This window comes from Ranitomeya variabilis, chromosome 3 (assembly GCF_051348905.1).
Source record: "Ranitomeya variabilis isolate aRanVar5 chromosome 3, aRanVar5.hap1, whole genome shotgun sequence".
NCBI lineage: Eukaryota > Metazoa > Chordata > Amphibia > Anura > Dendrobatidae > Ranitomeya > Ranitomeya variabilis.
Window position 1 is genome coordinate 5,165,741 of NC_135234.1, and position 23,824 is coordinate 5,189,564.

The following is a 23,824-nucleotide window of genomic DNA, read 5'->3' on the forward strand; positions in this document are numbered from 1 at the left end:
TACATGTAGTCTGCTTGTTGTGTTTTTTTTCTGTGCTTTTTTTCTATCTGTCTTGTGCAACTAATTGCAGCTTGCACACACTATCATGTGTTTTCATTTTGACTAGATTACCTTTTGTAATTAGCCATAGCACCGGTGTGCCTACCGGTTGCTAGTATAAAAGCATAGAACAGGCTGCACTAAAGTTATCATGACTAAAGGCCCCGTCTCACATAGCGAGATCGCTAGCGAGATCGCTGCTGAGTCACAAGTTTTGTGACGCAACAGGGACCTCAGTAGCGATCTCGCTATGTGTGACACGTACCAGCGATCAGGCCCCTGCTGCGAGATCACTGGTCGTGTCAGAATGGCCTGGACCTTTTTTTGGTCGTAGAGGCCCCGCTGACATCGCTGAATCGGTGTGTGTGACACCGATCCAGCGATGTCTTCACTGGTAACCAGGGTAAACATCGGGTTGCTAAGCGCAGGGCCGCGCTTAGTAACCCGATGTTTACCCTGGTTACCAGCGTAAATGTAAAAAAAAACAAACAGTACATACTCACCATCTGATGTCCGTCAGGTCCCTTGCCGTCTGCTTCCTGCTCTGACTGACTGCCGGCCGGAAAGTGAGAGCAGATCACAGCAGTGACGTCACCGCTGCGCTCTGCTCTCACTGTACGGCGGCACTCAGTCAGAGCAGGAAGCAGACGGCAAGGGACCTGACGGACATCAGATGGTGAGTATGTACTGTTTGTTTTTTTTGGTAACCAGGGTAAACATCGGGTTACTAAGCGCGGCCCTGCGCTTAGTAACCCGATGTTTACCCTGGTTACCCGGGTGCTGCAGGGGGACTTCGGCATCGTTGAAGACAGTTTCAACGATGCCGAAGTCGTTCCCCTGATCGTTGGTCGCTGGGGAGAGCTGTCTGTGTGACAGCTCCCCAGCGACCACACAGCGACAAAACAGCGACGCTGCAGCGATCAGCATCGTTGTCTGTATCGCTGCAGCGTCGCTGTGTGTGACGGGGCCTTAAAGGAAAGGTGCCGCAATTTTGTTTTTGTATTAAAAATGATTGTTTATATAAACAATTATCTTTAATACAAAATTATTTTTTTTAACCTTAATATCTTTTTTATTATTAATAATTTTTGCAGCCACTGGGCGCCGCCATTTTGCTTTGCAGGAGTGTAAGAGTCCCAGCACGACATTTACACTGTGCATTTACGGCAGCCCTGTGCATAGGACTCAGCAGTCGGGAGCCGACCGCGTTATCTCCTGCTCTGATCTGGCCACGCCCCCTGGGCTGTCTCCACATCACAGCAGAGGCAGGAGGTCGGCGCCATGTTTCTTCAGCCCACAGTGTGTGAGCTCCACTGTGACTGAGAGCTGTGCTGTTGGAGGGGCAGCTCCAGCTGCTTCCTCTTTCACACTGTCAGCAGTCGGCCGTTCCCTGTCCTCTGCTGCCTGGTGCCCTGGCTCAATCTCTAGAATCGCTAGAGAGGGTGAAGTGCTGGGGTCTGATGTCCTCTATCAGGAGCTGCAGAGAGGTAACAGGGGGGGAGGGGGAGAATCTCTGTGCTGCTCCGACCCGACCCTGCCTCTCACTGCAGCCACTGAGCAAGGACATCAGACCGTGTATCTATCACTACACTGTGCTGAGCCATGTATCTAATCCTCTCCTGTATGATAGTCTGCTGTGCCATGTACCTAATCCTCTCCTGTATGATACTGTCTGCTGTGCCCTGTACCTAATCCTCTCCTGTGTGATACTATGCTGAGCCGTGTATCTAATCCTATACTGTGTGATACTGTCTGCTGAGCCATGCATCTAATCCTATACTGTGATACTATGCTGAGCCATGTATCTAATCCTATACTGTGTGATACTATGCTGAGCCATGCATCTAATCCTATACTGTGATACTATGCTGAGCCATGTATCTAATCCTATACTGTGTGATACTATGCTGAGCCATGTATCTAATCCTATACTGTGATACTATGCTGAGCCATGTATCTAATCCTATACTGTGTGATACTGTCTGCTGAGCCATGCATCTAATTTTATACTGTGATACTATGCTGAGCCATGCATCTAATTCTATCCTGTGTGATACTGACTGCTGAGCCGTGTATCTAATCCTCTCCTGTGTGATACTGACTGCTGAGCCGTGTATCTAATCCTCTCCTGTGTGATACTGTCTTCTGAGCTGTGTATCTAATCTTATCCTGTGTGATACTGACTACTGAGCCGTGTATCTAATCCTATCCTGTGATACTGTCTGCTGAGCTGTGTATCTAATCTTATCCTGTGTGATACTGACTGCTGAGCCGTGTATCTAATCCTATCCTGTGATACTGTCTGCTGAGCCGTGTATCTAATCCTATCCTGTGTGATACTGACTGCTGAGCCGTGTATCTAATCCTCTCCTGTGTGATACTGTGCTGAGCCGTGCATCTAATCCTCTCCTGTGTGATACTGACTGCTGAGCCGTGTATCTAATCCTCTCCTGTGTGATACTGACTGCTGAGCCATGTATCTAATCCTCTCCTGTGTGATACTGTCTGGTGAACCGTGTATCTAATCCTCTCAGGCACTCCTCTCCCCCCTGCATATCTTTCCCCATTACACACACAACTCAATGCATGCGATAACAGGAGCTGCAGGGGTCATGCTGTATTATGGCATTATGTGAGATCTATATGACGGTATTATGTGATCTGTATGGTGGTGATTATGCTTGATCAGTATTGTGAGAATTATACGGTGGTATTGTGTGTGATCTATATGGTGGTATTATGTGAGAACACTGGCAGTATTATGTGTGATCTATATGGTGGTATGTGAGAACACTGGCGGTATTATGTGTGATCTATATGGTGGTATTATGTGAGAACACTGGCGGTATTATGTGTGATCTATATGGTGGTATTATGTGAGAACACTGGCAGTATTATGTGTGATCTATATGGTGGTATTATGTGAGAACACTGGCGGTATTATGTGTGATCTATATGGTGGTATTATGTGAGAACACTGGCGGTATTATGTGTGATCTATATGGTGGTATTATGTGAGAACACTGGTGGTATTATGTGTGATCTATATGGTGGTATTATGTGAGAACACTGGCAGTATTATGTGTGATCTATATGGTGGTATTATGTGAGAACACTGGCGGTATTATGTGTGATCTATATGGTGGTATTATGTGAGAACACTGGCAGTATTATGTGTGATCTATATGGCGGTATGTGAGAACACTGGCGGTATTATGTGTGCTCTATATGGTGGTATGTGAGAACTGTATGACAGTATTGTGTGTGATCTATTTGATGGTATTGTGTGTGATCTATATGGCGGTATTATGTGTGAGCTATATGGCAGTATTATGTGAGAACACTATGGCAGTATTATCTTCAGAAAGTGGACCCATTCTACGGTGATTCTGGCTGAGCACCTGCTCGCGGGTCTGGGGTAATAGAGGGGGCAGCATGACCTCCAGTTAGGTGCAGTCAGGGCTGGTCAGGCTGCTGAAGAGAGGGGTCTCATTTTTATCGTTACTATAAGGCTAAATTTCCTTCCCAGCGTCACCCCGTACTTCGCCTGTCGTCTCACTTTCACACATCACCAGGACAGGATGGAGAAGACAGGATCTGAGGAGGGGAATGGGGTCTTAGCATGCAAAGTCTGGATCAGAACAGGCCATCAATCCGCAGAAATGTTTCCTGGATTTCTGTGGAGCAGACGGTCCATCGATGTGTATAAAAGACAGTGCTCTATGTACAATTCCTGGCTGCTCCGCGCACTGAACATGGTGCCCCCCCCCATAGACCAGCACACTGCTCTCCTGAAATACTCTGCGCTGCGGTCACCCTGCTCCCTCCACCACATATCTCCCAGAATCCTTGCTGGCTGCCATCCTCGGTGACTGTCTACTTGTCAGTGTAAGGCTGCTTTCACACTAGCGTCAGTACGGGCCCGTCGCAGTGCGTCGGGCCGACGTACCGACGCATGCTGTGAAAGAAATGCCCGACGTGGCAGCGGATGCAGTCTTACGACGCTTCCGCTGCCCCATTGTAAGGTCCGGGGAGGAGGGGGCGGAGTTTCGGCTGCGCATGCACGGTCGAAAATGGCGGACTCGACGCACAAAAAAACCGTTACATGTAATTTTTTTTGTGGCGGTGGTCCGCCAAAACACGACTCAACCGTCGCACGGTGGTTGCGACGTGTGGCAATACGTCGCAATGCGTCGGTAATGTTAGTCTATGGGGAAAAAACACATCCTGCAGACAACTTTGCAGGATGTGTTTTGCAGGATGTGTTTTATCTCCTGAACGATGCATTGCGACGTACAGCCAACAACGCTAGTGTGCAAGTAGCCTAAGGCTGCCGTCACACATTCAGTATTTGGTCAGTATTTTACCTCAGTATATGTAAGCCAAGACCAGGAGTGGGTGATAAATGCAGAAGTGGTGCAGATGTGTCTGTTATACTTCTCCTCTAATTGTTCCACTCCTGGTTTTGGCTACAAATACTGAGGTAAAATACTGACCAAATACTGATAGTGTGACGGCAGCCTTACTCTGCAGTCACCAACAAAATGGCTGCTCACTGGGTTCCTGAATATCATCCTCTCTTATCCCTTAGCAAACACCAGAAGGGGAGAAGACATCACACATGTCAGCAGACTCCGCCCATAATTACTGCAGTGCTGTAATGTGAGCTAGTTGTACACGAGGTTTTTCTGAAATTTCAGCAGCTGCTCCCCCTAGTGTTTAAAAGTGGAAATTCCAAAACTTTTCAAATTATTTTTCATATTTTACTAAATTATAAACAAATGATAATAATTTTTAAGAAAATGTAAACATTAATTCTTTACATTTTTACAATTTCTGTAAAAAATTTTTTTTTGATGGCACCTGTTGTGAATTCGGTTTGTGGGCTCCCCCGGTGGTCTGTTATGGTAGTGTCTCTTATGTGCCTTCCTCCATCTCTGATTACCTGTCGCCACCCTCTAGGGGAGTTTCCTATTTAAGGCTGCTTGGCTGTTAGTCACATGCCGGCCAACAATGTGCTAGTAGCATTCTGTTGCATTCACCTGCCTCAAGTTCCAGTTCAGCTAAGTTGAATTTAGTTTCTTGTTTTTCTATTTTTGTCCAGCTATCTGCAATGTGACTCTTCAGTGCTGGAAGCTCTTGTGGACAGAAAATTGCTACTCCAGTGGCATGAGTTGTCACTGGAGTTTAAAGTATTTTCTGGATGGTGTTTTTGAATAGTGATTTTTAGGTCGACCGTGAAGTAACTCTTTCCTGTACTTCTGCTATCTAGTAAGCGGACCTCACTGTGCTAAATCTGCTGTTCATCCTACGTATGTCATTTCCTCTGAACTCACCGTCAATATCTGTGGGGGCCTACTATCATCTTTTGGGGTTCCTCACTGGAGGTAAGGTAGGCCTGTATATTCCTCTTATAGGGGTAGTTAGATCTCCGGCTGGCGCGTGGTGTCTAGGGCATCGTAGGTACATCCCCCGGCTACTGTAAGTGTTGGGTCAGGTTCAGGTCACGGTCGACCTTAGTTTCCATCACCCGAGAGCTAGTCCGTTTTGTATTTTTTTCCCATGGTCATTGGGGTAACCATAACAGGCACCTTCCCTTTAAGGGTGCTATGTCACCAGAAACGCGTAGATAGTGTTTCTAATTATATTGTGCTGTTGTTTTATCCTCTATTTTTTGATATGAAGTGAATAAAGTACCAAGACTTTGCTTTTCACCACCTCGTCGAGCTGGATTTTTTTCTATTTCCAACATATTTTAACCCCTTCCCAAAATTGGGCATAATAATACGCTGATGTGGCCTATGGCGGTGAGACCACATCTTTTCTGGCACATGTCAGCTGTTTTCTCTTTCAAACTCTGACAGGGGCATTTAACACGTGCTTCCGGCAAGCACACCAGAAATCCCACCCATCGGCGCCCGTGTCACATGACCCGTGGGTCGCCACGACAACCAGAGGTCTCCAGCAGACCTCTGTGGTTGTCACTGCCAGATTGCTATGAGCACTGCCCGGTGGTTGGTGCTCATAGCAAGTCAGCAATTCTGCTACATACAGGCGATCTGATCATCGCCTGTATGTAGCAGAGGTGATCGGGTTATGGCAGCTTCTAGTCTCCCATGGAGACTATTGAAGCATGCAAAAAGTAAAAAAAAGTTGTAAAAAATATGAATAAAATAAAAAATATATAAAAGTTCAAATCACCCCCCTTTCGCCCCATTCAGAATAAAACAATAAAAAATCAAATATACACATATTTGGTATTGCTGCATTTAGAATCACCTGATCTATCAATATAAAAAAAATAACCCGATCACTAAATGGCGTAACGAGAAAAAAAGTTAAAACACCAGAATTACATTGTTTTTATCGCCACAAGATTGCATTAAAATGCAATAACGGGCACTCAAAAGATTGTATCTGCACCAAAATGGTATCTTTAAAAACATCAGCTCCCTGCGCAAAAAAATAATTCCTCACCCAAGATCACAAAAAATGGAGACACTACAGGTATTGGAAAATGGCGCAATGTTTTTTTTTAACAAAGTTTGGAAAAAATTTTTTCACCACGTAGATGAAATAGAACCTAGTCATGTTTGGTGTCTATGAACTCATTATGACCTGGAGAATCATAATAGCTGGTCAGTTTTAGCATTTAGTAAACCTAGCAAAAAAGCCAAACAAAAAAACAAGTGTGGGATTGTACTTTTTTTTGCAATTTCACCGCATTTGGAATTTTTTCCCATTCTCCAGTACAGGATATGTTAAAACCAATGGTGTCGTTCAAAAGTACAACTCATCTCGCAAGAAACAAGCCCTCACATGGCCATATTGACCAAAAAATAAAAAAGTTATGGCTCTGGGAAGAAGGGGAGCGAAAAACGAAAACGCAAAAACGAAAATACCTCTGGTCATGAAGAGGTTAAAGTGTGATTTTCTAAATACAGTCTCATCTTAATCATATGTTTAATATTAAAGTAAAAGAAGCAATATTAAATATTTAAATATACGTGTATAATTTTTTTTTATTATTACGACACTAGACATGTCCTTTTTCAAGTTTTTAAACAGAGTATAATAGTTAAATCATCAAGCTTTAAAATAAAACAAAATGAAGTCTGAATAATTAGAATAGTCTTTACACTGAGCTTTTATCATCACTTTGTTACCATTATGCTCACCTCGACATGGGGGTTCATTTAAGTATAAACGCGCAGTTGATATATGACCCGCTTACGTAGAAATCCGTTCCTTGCATTTCGTTGGGTTTAGATCCTAGTGATTTCAGTGAGTTATAGATCTCTTGGTGGACATCCAGAATATGTAACTTTTATATCTCTATCCCTGATCGGTGCCAATATACGTAACTTTTCAAGAACAAAGAAGTCTCATGCGGTCTGAAAGTTGCTGTACCATTTATAGCTGGTATCAGGCGGGTGGGGGGACGAGGGGTTTTGAATTACACAGAGCTCACAGGCAGAGTAAAGAGGGGTGTCAGAGAGCCCACAGCGTGTGTCTGCCATAGGGCTTTGCTTTTGTATCAGCGAATGCAGTGGGGGAAAAAAGGAGTGGGGTCGAATCTGCAGCGTGTGTGTGCCATGGAACCTTCTAGAACTATACTCATGATATGGCATATTTATATTATAGTGACAATAGCACTTAAAAAAGCTTTTTGGAATCACAAACTCTCCCTATACACTAATTTAACTCTCCCTTCACACACACTACGCTCACACTACTCTGCTTCCAGCTGCAATGTGCGCAAGATTGCGCGAGCAGGGATAAAATATTCCCTATAACGCTGTAAGGCCAGCCAATCATAGTAATGCCACAACAAAGATTATGCAGGCATTACTGTGATTGGCAAGCAAGCCCAGCATGTTCATTGTCATTGGCTGCAAATAAAGCACCAAATATGCTGTGCGGGTCACTCGAATATACCAAAGCGAATAGCAAATTACTCATCGAGTAACGAATAGCCCAAATAGCGTACAATCCGTGTGAGTAATGAATAGTACCGAATGTATTCGCCCATCACTAGTGGTCACTACTCACCTGGGTAGCCATATGTAGGAATCTCCTCTTTACACCGCTCATCCCCCCTCACATATGTCTCTGTAGTATTATTATGGGTCAGATCTTCACCCTGAAACAAATATTATAAAAGTCACCGACAGATGGAGAAGTCCCATCTATGATGAGCTCTAATCCTGCCATCTCCACCGTTCTCATCACACAAGTATAAAACATATAATACTGGTGGATAAAACAAGACTGAGCACAAGACCTTCACCGGCGTCTACACATCATAGGGGAGATCTCCTGACACCTTCTCTCCATCTACCTGATGATCCTGAGGAGCACTGGGATCTTCTTGGTTACAGTCCTGTGGAAGAAGAGGACGGGGACATCTCTCTGGTGTTGTCCTCTTACTGGATAGATCTGGAGGAAACACATACAGGGAGTGAATTCATTCTTTACATACAGATAATTATAGGCCGTGTGTATTTAAGGTACCTTCACACGAAGCGACGCTGCAGCGTCGCTGTTTGATCGCTGGAGAGCTGTCACACAGACCGCTCTCCAGCGACCAACGATGCCGAGGCCCCCGGGTAACCAGGGTAAACATTGGGTTGCTAAGCGCAGGGCCGCGCTTAGTAACCCGATGTTTACCCTGGTTATCAGCGTAAAATGTAAAAAAACCAAACAGTACATACTTACATTCGCGTCCCCCGGCGTCCGCTTCCTGCACTGACTGAGCGCCGGCCCTAACAGCACAGCGGTGACGTCACCGCTGTGCTGTACTTTCACTTTCACTTTACGGCGCTCAGTCAGTGTGGGAAGCGGACGCCGGGGGATGCGAAGGTGAGTATGTAGTGTTTGTTTTTTTTACATTTTACACTGGTAACCAGGGTAAACATCGGGTTACTAAGCGCGGCCCTGCGCTTAGTAACCCGATGTTTACCCTGGTTACCATTGTAAAACATCGCTGGTATCGTTGCTTTTGGTGTCAAACACGACGATACATGCCGGTCTGACAACCAAATAAACTTCTGAACTTTGTTCAACGACCAGCGACATCACAGCAGGATCCTGATCGCTGCTGCGTGTCAAACACAACGATATCGCTAGCGAGGACGCTGCAACGTCACGGATCGCTAGCGATATCGTTTAGTGTGAAGGTACCTTTAGTCCTGTCTATTATCTTTTGATTCCAAGAGATATCCATACTATGGTTGACCACTGCAGGTATCTAGGGACAATTGATAGTAAACTTACCAAATTCCTTGTTAACAAACACCCTGTGTTACCATTTTTTTATACCTTGTCTAAAATCCACAAAAACATTACCCATCCCCTGAGTAGACCTATAGTGGCCTCTATTAACTATTATCTCCCTTAGCTATAGTCTTAGAGAAAATTCTCACTTCATTGTTGCACCACATTCCATCTTTCCTTCGTGACATATCACAATTTTTGTCCCACATTTACGGTCTCTGACAGGTTCCACGTAACTTTTAGTCACTTTGGATGTTAACAGCCTGTACACGAATATTGACCACACAAGAAGCATCAGGGTCATTCAACATTTTCTCACTTCTGACCCTTAGGCTATGTTCACACGATCCTTTTTTTGATCCTTTTTTTTTCAGGTCCTTTTTCCATGCAGGGTACAGTCCAATGTTACTTTATGGAAAACAAAAACCGCTGTGCCCACTATCCTTTTTTTCTCAGGCAAATCCGCGAGGATTTGCCTGCAGAAAAAAAGAAGTACCATGTCACTTCTTTCTGCGGATTCAGCTCCTGTTTTCAACAGGCACCAATAGGAAAGTGCTGTTGAAAACCCGCAGAGGAATCTGCAGAAGAAACTGCAGGAAAATCAGCAGTGCAGTTTTGCACTGCGGGTTTTCCAAATCAGGACCTGAAAAAAAAAGGATCAAAAAAAGGATCAAAAAAAGGATCGTGTGAACATGGCCTTTCTCTTACTAAGAACTTTTTTATCTTTGAGAATACAGTTTTTATGCTGCAAACAGGGACCGCAATGGGATCAAATGTTGGTCCACCGTATGCTAATATTTTCATGGCTGTATTTGAGTCAGAATTCATCTACACCCATCTTCTCTTCCAGCAGTATGCGTTACTCTGGAAGAGATATATTGATTATATTTTTCTTATATGGCGGGGTGACATCAACTCTATAAAAGCATTGCACGCTGCTATTAAGCAAAGGGAGCACAAACTTACCTTTACCATACAGTAGAATTCTACCAGAATCAATTTTCTTGACACCAATGTGATTGTTGATGATGACGGACAACTATCGACTGACCTATTTGTGAAACCCACCGATAGGAACAACCTCCTGCACTATACAACTTGTCATCGCAGCCATATAAAAAAATCCCTTCCCAACCCCCAATTTTGCAGGATCAACCGTATAGTGTCTAATACTTAAATCCGGAACCTCTGTTTGGGTGAGATAAAGGTAAAATTTCAAGACCGTGGATACCTGAATTCTGTCTATCCCTATCGTCTACATCCACACCCACTCAGTGTACTAATACTCGTAGAATGACATTTGCGAACACTCACCATCCTTTCATGGGTCTTTTTCATAAGATCATTCGCAAACAGTGGCCTTTACTTGGAAATTCATACAGTATCTCCTGATTTCTGAATTTCAGGTCTCACCTTTAATGTCACAAAAAAAACCCTCAAAATTTACTGAATCTTTTGGTTCGGGCTGACATAGGCACCCCACTCGGAGGGAATTCTCAAACCTTCCTAAGTACACAGCGTAAAGGGACGTTTCCCTGTCTTCACTGCTTCCAATGCTCCAAAATCATGAAAGGTGACTGGTTTACACATCTGAGATCAGGAAACGATTTCCCATCAGGGGCTATTAAACTTGTGATTTGTCCTACATTGTCTATTTGATTAAGTGCTCTTGAGGTCTCGGATATGTTGGTGAGGTTACCCAACATATCGGAGACTGCATTTCACAACACAAGTCAACCATTCGGTGCAAGAGAACTATGTTGCCCATTCCAGCCCACTTTACGTCTTTGAACCACAATATAGCACAGTTACGCTACGCGGTCATGAAAATATCCCTATGGCAAGAAGGGGAGGGAATAGGATTCAGAAACTGAAGGAGAGAGAGGCCTATTGGATATACAGTCTTCAAACCTTAGAACCATATGGTCTGAACAGGGAATATGAGGTCCTTTATTGATCTGTTTAACAATCCAATTTTTGTACTGCTGTCATTTTGTTTTTACATGTTCTTCTTCTGATATTTACCCATCTTTTTATCCACAGGTTTAACTGCGTTATATTGGGCATCCACCTTTTGGTCACACCTCCTTTCCACGTGCAGGTTGTATTCCTTTATATCTTTCCCTCATTTTCCTTATTATCCCCCTTTTTTTTCCCCTTCTTCCTTCTTTCCTTCTTCAGTTTATGTTTCTTTATTTTCCACTGTCTCATCTATTCCCTTATATTTTCCTTCTTTTATCTCCGTTTCACTTTTATGTATTCATTTTACACTATACACCAACGCTGTGCACCATACATTTAGCTTTTCTCCACTGTTTCCCAATACGATCATCACCGCGTTTATTGCGCATGCTCAGTTTCATCCCACTACTCATAGCATTACTACTTCAGATCAGTCCCCCCTGTTTTGGCCTCCAGTGCGCATGCGCTACTTGGTGCCCTTGGTGCATGCGCTGTTCCACTTCTTCTCTATGCTCACTACTCTCATGGCGCATGCGCCGTGTCTTTAACTACCGCCATATAACGCCCTATCTCCTGCTGTTAAGCTTCTAGCCACACACTATATATAGGAGCGATTCCAGATCTTAGTACACTCGCCACCACCACAGAGGCTTTTCCCTGGCTCCCATCTGACAGTATATGCCGGTAACTGTTCTTACGGTTTATCTCATGTTCTTTCACCTTGGTTTCGTTTTTCTTTCCTCTCTTTTCAGAGTGTATTCCTGCCCACTTAAATCATACAGGCACGATTTACTGGTTATTTTGCCTTTTCTACTCCTCCTCTTGTCTACTAAACCCTTGTGCACCTTGTGGACTCATCTGTTGCCTTTTTACTTCACACATTTTCTTGATACCTGATATCCGCATTTTCCCATGTATTCAGTACTTAAATGTTCCACCTCGCTTCCCTTTATAATATATTGTTTTATTTGACATGCTTATTAATATATTATTGTCTTTACAGCCGTGGTTCACTTGGCAATATGAAACCCTCTTTCAGACCGTACTTTGCTATTCATGTGATATTGTCTGATTTGCTTTTTTGTGTATATATATTCTCTCACATTTCTTGATATATAATCTGACGTTTATGTTCTGTTTAGATAAACCTTGATAAAGGCCTAAGCAGGCCGAAACGTTGGTTCTGTTTTTCCAATATTTGACTTCAATAAATGCACGATTTCTGCAAAGATATCTAGTCTGTGCCAAAGGTTTTTTTTACTTAGCTGTTATTACCTGGTGATGTCAAAGGCTGGGGAACCTCCATTATGACGTCCTTGTACAGGTATCTGTGTCCTTCTAAATACTCCCACTCCTCCATGGAGAAATAGACAGCGACATCCTTACACCTTATAGGAACCTGACACATACAATGATACCGTCATCCCCCGATCCCTTCATAGTGTTACTGTATAATGTCCCAGCATTCCCAGCAGTGTCACCTCTCCAGTCAGCAGCTCAATCATCTTGTAGATGAGTTCTAGGATCTTCTGGTCATTGATGTCCTCATGGATCAGGAGGTGAGGTGGAGGCCCCGTGATTGGGCTCAGGGGTCTTCCCCATCCCTCAGACACAGGGTCCTGACAGCGATCACTAGAGGTCTTCTTCACCACTGTGTAATCCTGGTAATGGAGAGACACATTAATAAATCTCACTACAGACATTTCCAGAGTCCTCACCTCTCCAGTTCTGTCCATCTGTTATTCCCATAGATTAGAATGATGTAATGTGACGTCATCAGAATCTCTCACCTCTCCAGTAAGCCGGAAGAGGATCTCTAGGGTGAGGTGTAATATCCTCTCCGCCATCTTGTCTCTGTCCATATCCATCACTGATGGGTAAATCAGGAAAATTCTCTTCTGTAGAAGATCTTCACTGAGAGGATCCGATATTGTAGAGACCTGAATGAGAAGATGAGCCGATGTAACATCAGAAGAATCCTGTAATAATACAATTACTGGAGATAATGAGGGAAACATATGAGGAGATTTATTATTTTACAGGATTTAGTTTCCTTCTTTAGATCTACTAATAAATCCTATATATTTAGGCCACAGACAACAAGCAGTTTCCTCCTCGGAGTCGGCAGCTGAATACGTTCCTCATAGACTCATCTTCCATAACGCTAATTCTCGTCTCATTTACTGACCCTGGAATCGGCATTAGTAATACTGCAGGAGATATTCATTACACGCGACATGAGAAATAACGACTTCATGATGAGGACGACATCTTCATCTTCTACTACGGCTCTAGAGACATATGTGGCCAGAGTCGGTCACTGACTGCATCACCACCGGCCGTCTATATGAAGGTTTCCCGTCTTCCCCGCACTGTAATCTTCTATCACGTTAGATCTCAGGCCTGGTTCACACACACAAGTTTGAGGCTTTTATAAAAGCTATTATTTGATGCTAATGTCTCCATGTACTGTGCAGTAAGGGGTATGGGTGTGTCAGGTGCACGTCAGTGTCAATCTGTTGTGTGCTGGTGTGCAGAGCAGAGGCCTGCAGAGCGCTGGCTGAGTGCATGGAGGCACAGGCCAGTGGAGCCAGCACCCAGGGCAGCTAAATAGCCTGGCACCCGCAGCGTATACAGCGGTGCAAGTCGTCCATGGTACTGGTCTTGGATGTGGACAGTCCTGTGCCCGGAGGTGGATGTCCTGTGCCCGAAGGAGTCGGATGTGGACAGTCCTGTGCCCGGAGCTGGATGTCCTGTGCCCGAAAAAGACGGATGTGGACAGTCCTGTGCTCGGAGGTGGATGTCCTGTGCCCGAAAGAAGATTAGCATGTGTAACGATTGCAAACAGGTGGATATGGTGCCCGGCTGCTATCCAGAGGATATCCTGAATTGTGTATGGCTGTGTGAGTAAAGAGACTGTAAGAGACTGTGATACAGTGATGCAGGACAAACACGGGAACTAGTCGTAGGGGGCTGGCGTGTGTAGTGTCTGCAACATATGAGGCTGTGTATATGGAGACTGTAATATGGCGTGCGGTCGCCCAGGGAAACTGGACAAGGGAAGTCTGGGCTGTTTAGGGACTGCAGTTTAAAGCCATATGATATGTATTGCTATGAACTGGTGTGAACTGAACACTGATAATATACACTGAAGTTATATGCATTTGTGTGAATTGGACTTTAACCCCTTAACGACCGCCGATACGCCTTTTAACGGCGGCTGCTAAGGGTACTTAAACCACAGCGCCGTTAATTAACGGCGCTGTGGAAAAAGTGAATAGCGCCCCCCAGAGTCGGATTTTCTCTGGGGTCTCGGTTACTAGGGGTAGCCGAGACCCCAGAGAACATGATTCGGGGGTTTTTTACCGACCCCCGAGTTGCGATCGCCGGTAATTAACCGTTTACCGGCGGTCGCAAAAAAACCAACGCGATTTCCTCCGATGTGCTCACACATCCGAGGACAGAGAAATGGGGTCCCCGATCGCCCCCAATAGCCCCCCGATACTCACCTGTCTCCCCCGGTGCTCCTCGTGGCTCCCGATGGGTGCCGCCATCTTCTTCCAGCAAAAAAATGCGCACTGCGCATGCGCCCGCCGGCACCTGGGAGATCTTTGAGGTCTCGGCTGCCGGGGGTAGCCGAGACCCCAAAGAACATGATCGGGGTCGGCTTTTACCGACCCCTGTTTTGCAATCGCCGGTAATTAACTGTTTACCGGCGACCGCAAAAAAAAAAAAAAAAGCGATGTCTAATTCTCTGTCCTCTGATGTGATCGCACATCAGAGGACAGAGAAATAGGGGGATTCGGGGACCCTATCATACTTACCGGTGTCCGTGAGTCCTCCTGTGTCCTCTTCTAGCCGCCGGCTTCTTCCTTCTGTAAGAAAATGGCGGGCGCATGCGCAGTGCGCCCGCCATGATCTGCCGGCCGGCAGCTAGAGGAGTTGGGGCTAAATTTAGGGTTAGGGCTAGGGTTAGGGCTAGGATTAGGGCTAGGGTTGGGGCTAAATTTAGGGTTAGGGTTGGGGCTAAATTTAGGGTTAGGGCTGGGGCTAAATTTAGGGTTAGGGCTAGGGTTAGGGTTGGGGCTAAAGTTAGGGCTAGAGTTAGGGTTAAATTTGGGGTTAGGGTTGGGGCTAAAGTTAGGGCTAGGGTTGGGGATAAAGTTAGGACTAGGGTTGCGGCTAAAGTTAGGGTTAGAGTTGGGATTAGGGTTGGCATTAGGGTTACGTTTGGGATTAGGGTTAGGTTTGGGATTAGGGTTAAGGTTAGGGTTGGGATTAGGGGTGTATTGGGATTAGGGTTAGGTTTGAGGTTTATCAGCACAAACATGTCTGTGCTCAGATTGAGCCACAAATCTCTTAACAGTACGATGATCACGCTTAAGTTTTCTGGAAATATCTAATGTTTTCATCCCTTTACCAAGGCATTGCACTATTTGATGCTTTACGGCAGCAGAAAGATTCTTTTTCTTTCCCATGTTACTTGAAAACTGTGGCCTGCTTAATAATGTGGAACATCATTTTTAAGTAGTTTTCCTTTAATTAGAATCACCTGGAAAACTAATTATCACATGTATTTAAAGGGAACCTGTCACCCCCAAAATCGAAGATGAGCTAAGCCCACCGGCATCAGGGGCTTATTTACAGCATTCTGTAATGCATTCTGTAATGCTGTAGATAAGCCCCTGATGTATCCAGAAAGATGAGAAAAAGAGGTTAGATTATACTCACCCAGGGGCGGTCCCGCTGCGGTCCGGTCCGATGGGTGTCGCGGTCCGGGGCCTCCCATCTTCTTCGATGACGTCATCTTCTGGTCTTCACGCTGCGGCTCCGGCGGTTGAGGGCAGAGCAAAGTACTGCAGTGCGCAGGCACTGGGAAAGGTCAGAGAGGCCTGGACATTTAAGAAGACATTCCTGTATCCTGGGCCGAAAGAGCAGGGGCTTCCATACACCAGAGTTACAGGGCTGCATCTTGGTCTAATATAACGACCTTTTGTAAACACTACAAGTTAGATGTGATGTCAGGTCAGCAATTGGCATATGGACGAAAGGTCCTACAGGCAGTGGTCCCACCCTAGTGAAGCGATGGCCGGGGGACCCCCACGGTGCAGGAAGACTACCGTACACAAGATGAGGTGCAAACAACAAAGCGTAGATTTATTGGAAGGCAAGGAATGAAGTGGATGAGGAAGATGCAAACAGAGGTATTCAATGGCAAAAGATAATTTAAGAGTTATATTCTTTAGCTTGTCCGTAAAATAGCACGGTGCTCCAACTGTTACAGAATCAACATACGTCACACAAGCAAATGCAAACAATAAACAAAGAATGATGCTACTCTATGTATAACCTCCCTGGCCTTTACTAAGCAGGCCTCATGGCTGCCGTGTTCTGACTATTGAAGTCTACACTAGGTCCTGACATGTGCACAAAACAGGAACAAACTCACGGTGATGTTGGGGACTCAGATCCAGTCCCGGGGGGCCCGTACAGTCTAGTACGGTGGTGCGCACGGCTTTATGCCAGCTCCGTGAAACGTGGTCTTCTCCTTGCTTCGGGGTCCTGGAGGTGCTCCTGGAAATTGTAAATCCCTTTCTCGGTATCTTCGTGGCTCCTCGAACTAACACAGGACAGCCACCCTCACTGCACCCGGAAAAGTCTGTGAAATCTCTCAAGTCCACTCCGTTATGGGCTGGGGGTCCTCTCTTGCAGCTATATCAGGACACAGTTCTCCTCTCTTGCAGCTATCAGCACAAAGTTCTCTCTGCAGCAGCCTCAGCCCACACACGCTGTTCAGGCTCCACCCCTGCCATCTGCACAGTCCAGTTCATTCACACAGTATATCCCAGGGGAGAAGCAGAACATTACATCACACCAGACAAGGGGGTGCAGTCTCTTAAAGTAACAACGTGTTCCTTACTGTCCATAACAGCACCACCCTCCTACATCAGCGCCAAAGGGGTTAATCTAAAATAGCGGTCACCGCTCTGCACACCATCTTTACCTCAAAGTTGGCATGCGGAGCAGTTGTGAGACCCTCCTTTGTACCTGGGATAAAGTTTAATTGATGGACAGTGCGATCCCTCCTGGTGCTGCATCCTCCTCTTCGAGATCCTCCTGCGATCTGACTGCTCTGCTGTGTGACTCATCTGTGATCACAGCAGTAGCAACTCCCCCATTTCTATCCTACTCCCCACATCCCTGTTCCAGTCCCCTCATCCCCCTTCCAATTGAATTTTTAGCACACTTTTTTGCACTTTTTTTCATCTACGCTGAGCATTCATACTCTTGCCATGTCCGCAGCGCTCTGATCACTATCGCTTTGATCAGAGACTGTGCCAAGGGACTTTTTTTTTAGTTAGTTAGCATAGTGGACGTTGCCATGTATGCAACTTCCAATTTTTTATTTAGAAAAAAAAAATTATAGTTAGTACAGTGTAGTTCCATTGGTATTGTGTTAGTATAGTGGATGTCACTGATGACGGTGACATCCGATCTTGGTTTAGAGAAAAAAAAATTGAACAGAGTAGTTTTTTATAGGTAGCGAGGTAGCACGTTAGTGTAGCGGGCATCACAGTGTTTGGTGACGTCCAATTTTGTCTTAGAGAAAAACCATACAGAGTAGTTTTATAGGTAGTGTGCTAGAGGAGCGGACGTCAGAGTTTGGTGACTGCAGATTTTTGTTTTAGAAAAAAAAACCTGTACAGAGTAGCTGTATAGGTAAGGAGGTAGCATCTTTCTTTTGCATAAAAAAATTGTTATCACTGGGTAATTTCTAGTGCACTAGGGGAGCGTACATCACATTGTTGGTGCACTGGGTAATTTCTAGTGCACTAGGGGAGCGTACATCACATTGTTGGTGCACTGGGTAATTTCTAGTGCACTAGGGGAGCGTACATCTCATTGTTGGTGCACTGGGTAATTTCTAGTGCACTAGGGGAGCGTACATCACATTGTTGGTGCACTGGGTAATTACTAGTGCACTAGGGGAGCGTACATCACATTGTTGGTGCACTGGGTAATTTCTAGTGCACTAGGGGAGCGTACATCACATTGTTGGTGCACTGGGTAATTTCTAGTGCACTAGGGGAGCGTACATCACATTGTTGGTGCACTGGGTAATTTCTAGTGCACTAGGGGAGCGTACATCACATTGTTGGTGCACTGGGTAATTTCTAGTGCACTAGGGGAGCGTACATCACATTGTTGGTGCACTGGGTAATTACTAGTGCACTAGGGGAGCGTACATCTCATTGTTGGTGCACTGGGTAATTTCTAGTGCATTAGGGGAGCGTACATCACATTGTTGGTGCACTGGGTAATTTCTAGTGCACTAGGGGAGCGTACATCACATTGTTGGTGCACTGGGTAATTACTAGTGCACTAGGGGAGCGTACATCACATTGTTGGTGCACTGGGTAATTTCTAGTGCACTAGGGGAGCGTACATCACATTGTTGGTGCACTGGGTAATTTCTAGTGCACTAGGGGAGCGTACATCTCATTGTTGGTGCACTGGGTAATTTCTAGTGCACTAGGGGAGCGTACATCACATTGTTGGTGCACTGGGTAATTTCTAGTGCACTAGGGGAGCGTACATCACATTGTTGGTGCACTGGGTAATTTCTAGTGCACTAGGGGAGCGTACATCACATTGTTGGTGCACTGGGTAATTTCTAGTGCACTAGGGGAGCGTACATCACATTGTTGGTGCACTGGGTAATTACTAGTGCACTAGGGGAGCGTACATCTCATTGTTGGTGCACTGGGTAATTTCTAGTGCATTAGGGGAGCGTACATCACATTGTTGGTGCACTGGGTAATTTCTAGTGCACTAGGGGAGCGTACATCACATTGTTGGTGCACTGGGTAATTACTAGTGCACTAGGGGAGCGTACATCACATTGTTGGTGCACTGGGTAATTTCTAGTGCACTAGGGGAGCGTACATCACATTGTTGGTGCACTGGGTAATTTCTAGTGCACTAGGGGAGCGTACATCACACTGTTGGTGCACTGCGTAATTACTAGTGCACTAGGGGAGCGTACATCACACTGTTGGTGCACTGGGTAATTTCTAGTGCACTAGGGGAGCGTACATCACATTGTTGGTGCACTGGGTAATTTCTAGTGCACTAGGGGAGCGTACATCACATTGTTGGTGCACTGCGTAATTACTAGTGCACTAGGGGAGCGTACATCACATTGTTGGTGCACTGGGTAATTTCTAGTGCACTAGGGGAGCGTACATCACATTGTTGGTGCACTGGGTAATTTCTAGTGCACTAGGGGAGCGTACATCACATTGTTGGTGCACTGGGTAATTTCTAGTGCACTAGGGGAGCGTACATCACATTGTTGGTGCACTGGGTAATTTCTAGTGCACTAGGGGAGCGTACATCACATTGTTGGTGCACTGGGTAATTACTAGTGCACTAGGGGAGCGTACATCTCATTGTTGGTGCACTGGGTAATTTCTAGTGCACTAGGGGAGAGTACATCACATTGTTGGTGCACTGGGTAATTTCTAGTGCACTAGGGGAGCGTACATCACATTGTTGGTGCACTGGGTAATTACTAGTGCACTAGGGGAGCGTACATCACATTGTTGGTGCACTGGGTAATTTCTAGTGCACTAGGGGAGCGTACATCACATTGTTGGTGCACTGGGTAATTTCTAGTGCACTAGGGGAGCGTACATCACATTGTTGGTGCACTGGGTAATTACTAGTGCACTAGGGGAGCGTACATCACACTGTTGGTGCACTGGGTAATTTCTAGTGCACTAGGGGAGCGTACATCACATTGTTGGTGCACTGGGTAATTTCTAGTGCACTAGGGGAGCGTACATCACATTGTTGGTGCACTACGTAATTACTAGTGCACTAGGGGAGCGTACATCACATTGTTGGTGCACTGGGTAATTTCTAGTGCACTAGGGGAGCGTACATCACATTGTTGGTGCACTGGGTAATTTCTAGTGCACTAGGGGAGCGTACATCTCATTGTTGGTGCACTGGGTAATTTCTAGTGCACTAGGGGAGCGTACATCACATTGTTGGTGCACTGGGTAATTTCTAGTGCACTAGGGGAGCGTACATCACATTGTTGGTGCACTGGGTAATTACTAGTGCACTAGGGGAGCGTACATCTCATTGTTGGTGCACTGGGTAATTTCTAGTGCACTAGGGGAGCGTACATCACATTGTTGGTGCACTGGGTAATTTCTAGTGCACTAGGGGAGCGTACATCACATTGTTGGTGCACTGGGTAATTACTAGTGCACTAGGGGAGCGTATATCACATTGTTGGTGCACTGGGTAATTACTAGTGCACTAGGGGAGCGTACATCACACTGTTGGTGTACTGGGTAATTATTAGTGCACTAGGGGAGCGTACATCACATTGTTGGTGCACTGGGTAATTACTAGTGCACTAGGGGAGCGTATATCACATTGTTGGTGCACTGGGTAATTACTAGTGCACTAGGGGAGCGTACATCACATTGTTGGTGCACTGGGTAATTATTAGTGCACTAGGGGAGCGTACATCACATTGTTGGTGCACTGGGTAATTACTAGTGCACTAGGGGAGCGTATATCACATTGTTGGTGCACTGGGTAATTACTAGTGCACTAGGGGAGCGTACATCTCATTGTTGGTGCACTGGGTAATTACTAGTGCACTAGGGGAGCGTACATCTCATTGTTGGTGCACTGGGTAATTACTAGTGCACTAGGGGAGCGTACATCACATTGTTGGTGCACTGGGTAATTACTAGTGCACTAGGGGAGCGTACATCTCATTGTTGGTGCACTGGGTAATTACTAGTGCACTAGGGGAGCGTATATCACATTGTTGGTGCACTGGGTAATTTCTACTGCACTAGGGGAGCGTACATCACATTGTTGGTGCACTGGGTAATTTCTAGTGCACTAGGAGAGCGTACATCACATTGTTGGTGCACTGGGTAATTACTAGTGCACTAGGGGAGCGTACATCTCATTGTTGGTGCACTGGGTAATTTCTAGTGCACTAGGGGAGCGTACATCACATTGTTGGTGCACTGGGTAATTTCTAGTGCACTAGGGGAGCGTACATCACATTGTTGGTGCACTGGGTAATTACTAGTGCACTAGGGGAGCATACATCTCATTGTTGGTGCACTGGGTAATTACTAGTGCACTAGGGGAGCGTACATCACATTGTTGGTGCACTGGGTAATTTCTAGTGCACTAGGGGAGCGTACATCACATTGTTGGTGCACTGCGTAATTACTAGTGCACTAGGGGAGCGTACATCACATTGTTGGTGCACTGGGTAATTACTAGTGCACTAGGGGAGCGTACATCTCATTGTTGGTGCACTGGGTAATTTCTACTGCACTAGGGGAGCGTACATCACATTGTTGGTGCACTGGGTAATTACTAGTGCACTAGGGGAGCGTACATCACATTGTTGGTGCACTGGGTAATTTCTAGTGCACTAGGGGAGCGTACATCACATTGTTGGTGCACTGGGTAATTACTAGTGCACTAGGGGAGCGTACATCTCATTGTTGGTGCACTGGGTAATTACTAGTGCACTAGGGGAGCGTACATCACATTGTTGGTGCACTGGGTAATTACTAGTGCACTAGGGGAGCGTACATCACATTGTTGGTGCACTGGGTAATTTCTAGTGCACTAGGGGAGCGTATATCACATTGTTGGTGCACTGGGTAATTTCTAGTGCACTAGGGGAGCGTACATCTCATTGTTGGTGCACTGGGTAATTACTAGTGCACTAGGGGAGCGTACATCACATTGTTGGTGCACTGGGTAATTTCTAGTGCACTAGGGGAGCGTACATCACATTGTTGGTGACGTTTTTCTTTTGCAAACAAAAAATTATTTTCATCTAGTAAATGTTTAGGCAGTGCATTAGGGGAGTGAACGTTGTATTGTTAGTTACGTCCGTTTTTGTTTTGCAAAAAAAAAAGAATAGCGCCGGGTAAATTTATAGGAAGTGCATTAGTGTAGTGAACGTCTCTACTTTTTTCATACAAACCTTTTTTTCACATCTGATTTTTCTTTTCAATTTTTTTCTTCTGTTTTTTTCTAAATTTGTTCTCTCTACTTTTTTTGTCTCTCTGTTTTTTATTATGAATAGTACCCTATACACAAGCCCCACACATTACACGTATAAAGCTCCACTTACACACACATTCCCGGGGTTTTGAAAGATAAAATAAAAATGGCTCATTCGTCAAGACGCTATTCACCAGAGGAGGGTTACGCCTTCCTTGTCTCCCACACGGATTCAGCCAGTGAGGAAGATCCCACATTCTTCTATTCCTCCTCATTCTCGTCCTCCTTATCTAGTTAGGAAGGACCCTCAGCAAGGCACCCTAGGACCCAGGCAACCCCTGCACCCCCAAAAAATTATCAACCAGTCATTCCGGATTTCATTAGCAGCTCAGAAATCCATGATGTTACAGGCCTCACTGAAATTGACTTCTTCAAATTCTTTTTCAGCGAGGAAATAATAAATCTTGGGGTGGCCCATACAAACCTGTATGCCCAACAATTTTTCACCCAAAATCTCATGTCATCATATGATATCATAAGCCAGAAGGACCCCTGTAAATGCAGCAGAGATTATGACATTTTAGGGAATTGTGCGGCATATGGGCATAGTCAGAAAACCAGAGCACTGGCATTACTGGACTTCTGATTTACTCTACAGCACAGCGGCATTCCGTATGGCTACGACAATGACACGATTTGAAGCCATCCAAACATTTTTTGCATTATAGTGATAATGCGCAGTGTATTCCAAACTTTGATCGTCTATATAAAATTAGGCAAGTAACTGAACAATTCAGCAGAAAATTTGCTGACAACCTCCAAAGGGACATCGCTATCGATTAATCTATGGTTCATTTCAAAGGGAAGCTAAAATCCAACAATACCTGCCCAGTAAGAGGGCCAAGTACCAAATTAAACTGTGCAAGAGTACCTCAGGGTACACCCACAGATTTAGGGTCTAGGAAGGGAAGGACACCCCGATTGACCCCCCTGAATGCCCCCATCCTGGGGGTGAATGGGAAAACTGTGTGGGAATTGATGCACCCACTGTTGGATAAGGGTTATCACCTCTACATTGATAACTTTTACACCAGCGTCCCACTCTTCACGACCCTCTCTGTCAGAGGTACAGTTGCATGTAGCACCGTGCGAAAAAAATCAAAGAGACCTGCCTATGCCGCTAATTGGGCAAATGCTGTGAAAAGGCGAAAGCAGAGTCCAATGCAGTGACAACATGCTGGTGGTCAAGTATAAGGACAAAAAGGATGTCCTTATCTTCACCACCATACACCGTGACAGCAGCACCCTTGTCACTGTTCATGGGACCAGAGCACAAGTCTCAAAGCCAGATTGTATCCTGGATTACAATCGGTACATGGGGGGTGTAGACCTCTCAGATCAGGTCCTCCAACCATACAATGCCATGAGAATAGCCAAACTATGGTACAAAAAATTGGCCGTGCACATTGTACAGATGGCA

General features: G+C 45.3%; 2 protein-coding genes across 2 annotated transcripts in view; one reads left to right on the top strand and one right to left on the bottom strand.

Moving 5' to 3' along the window:
* LOC143814893 (uncharacterized) overlaps nt 1-23,824 on the bottom strand; it is a 748,367-nt gene that overhangs the window by 442,127 nt on the left and 282,416 nt on the right. Inside the window, exons 16-17 of the mRNA XM_077293561.1 lie at nt 8,381-8,478; nt 8,092-8,182 (exon numbers count right to left, since the gene is read on the bottom strand). Coding sequence (XP_077149676.1) covers nt 8,092-8,182; nt 8,381-8,478 — 189 coding nt within the window. The remainder of the gene's footprint in view (nt 1-8,091; nt 8,183-8,380; nt 8,479-23,824) is intronic.
* Nucleotides 1-23,824, top strand: part of LOC143814894 (uncharacterized) — a 179,068-nt gene that overhangs the window by 105,123 nt on the left and 50,121 nt on the right. The gene's annotated exons all lie outside the window — the stretch shown is intronic.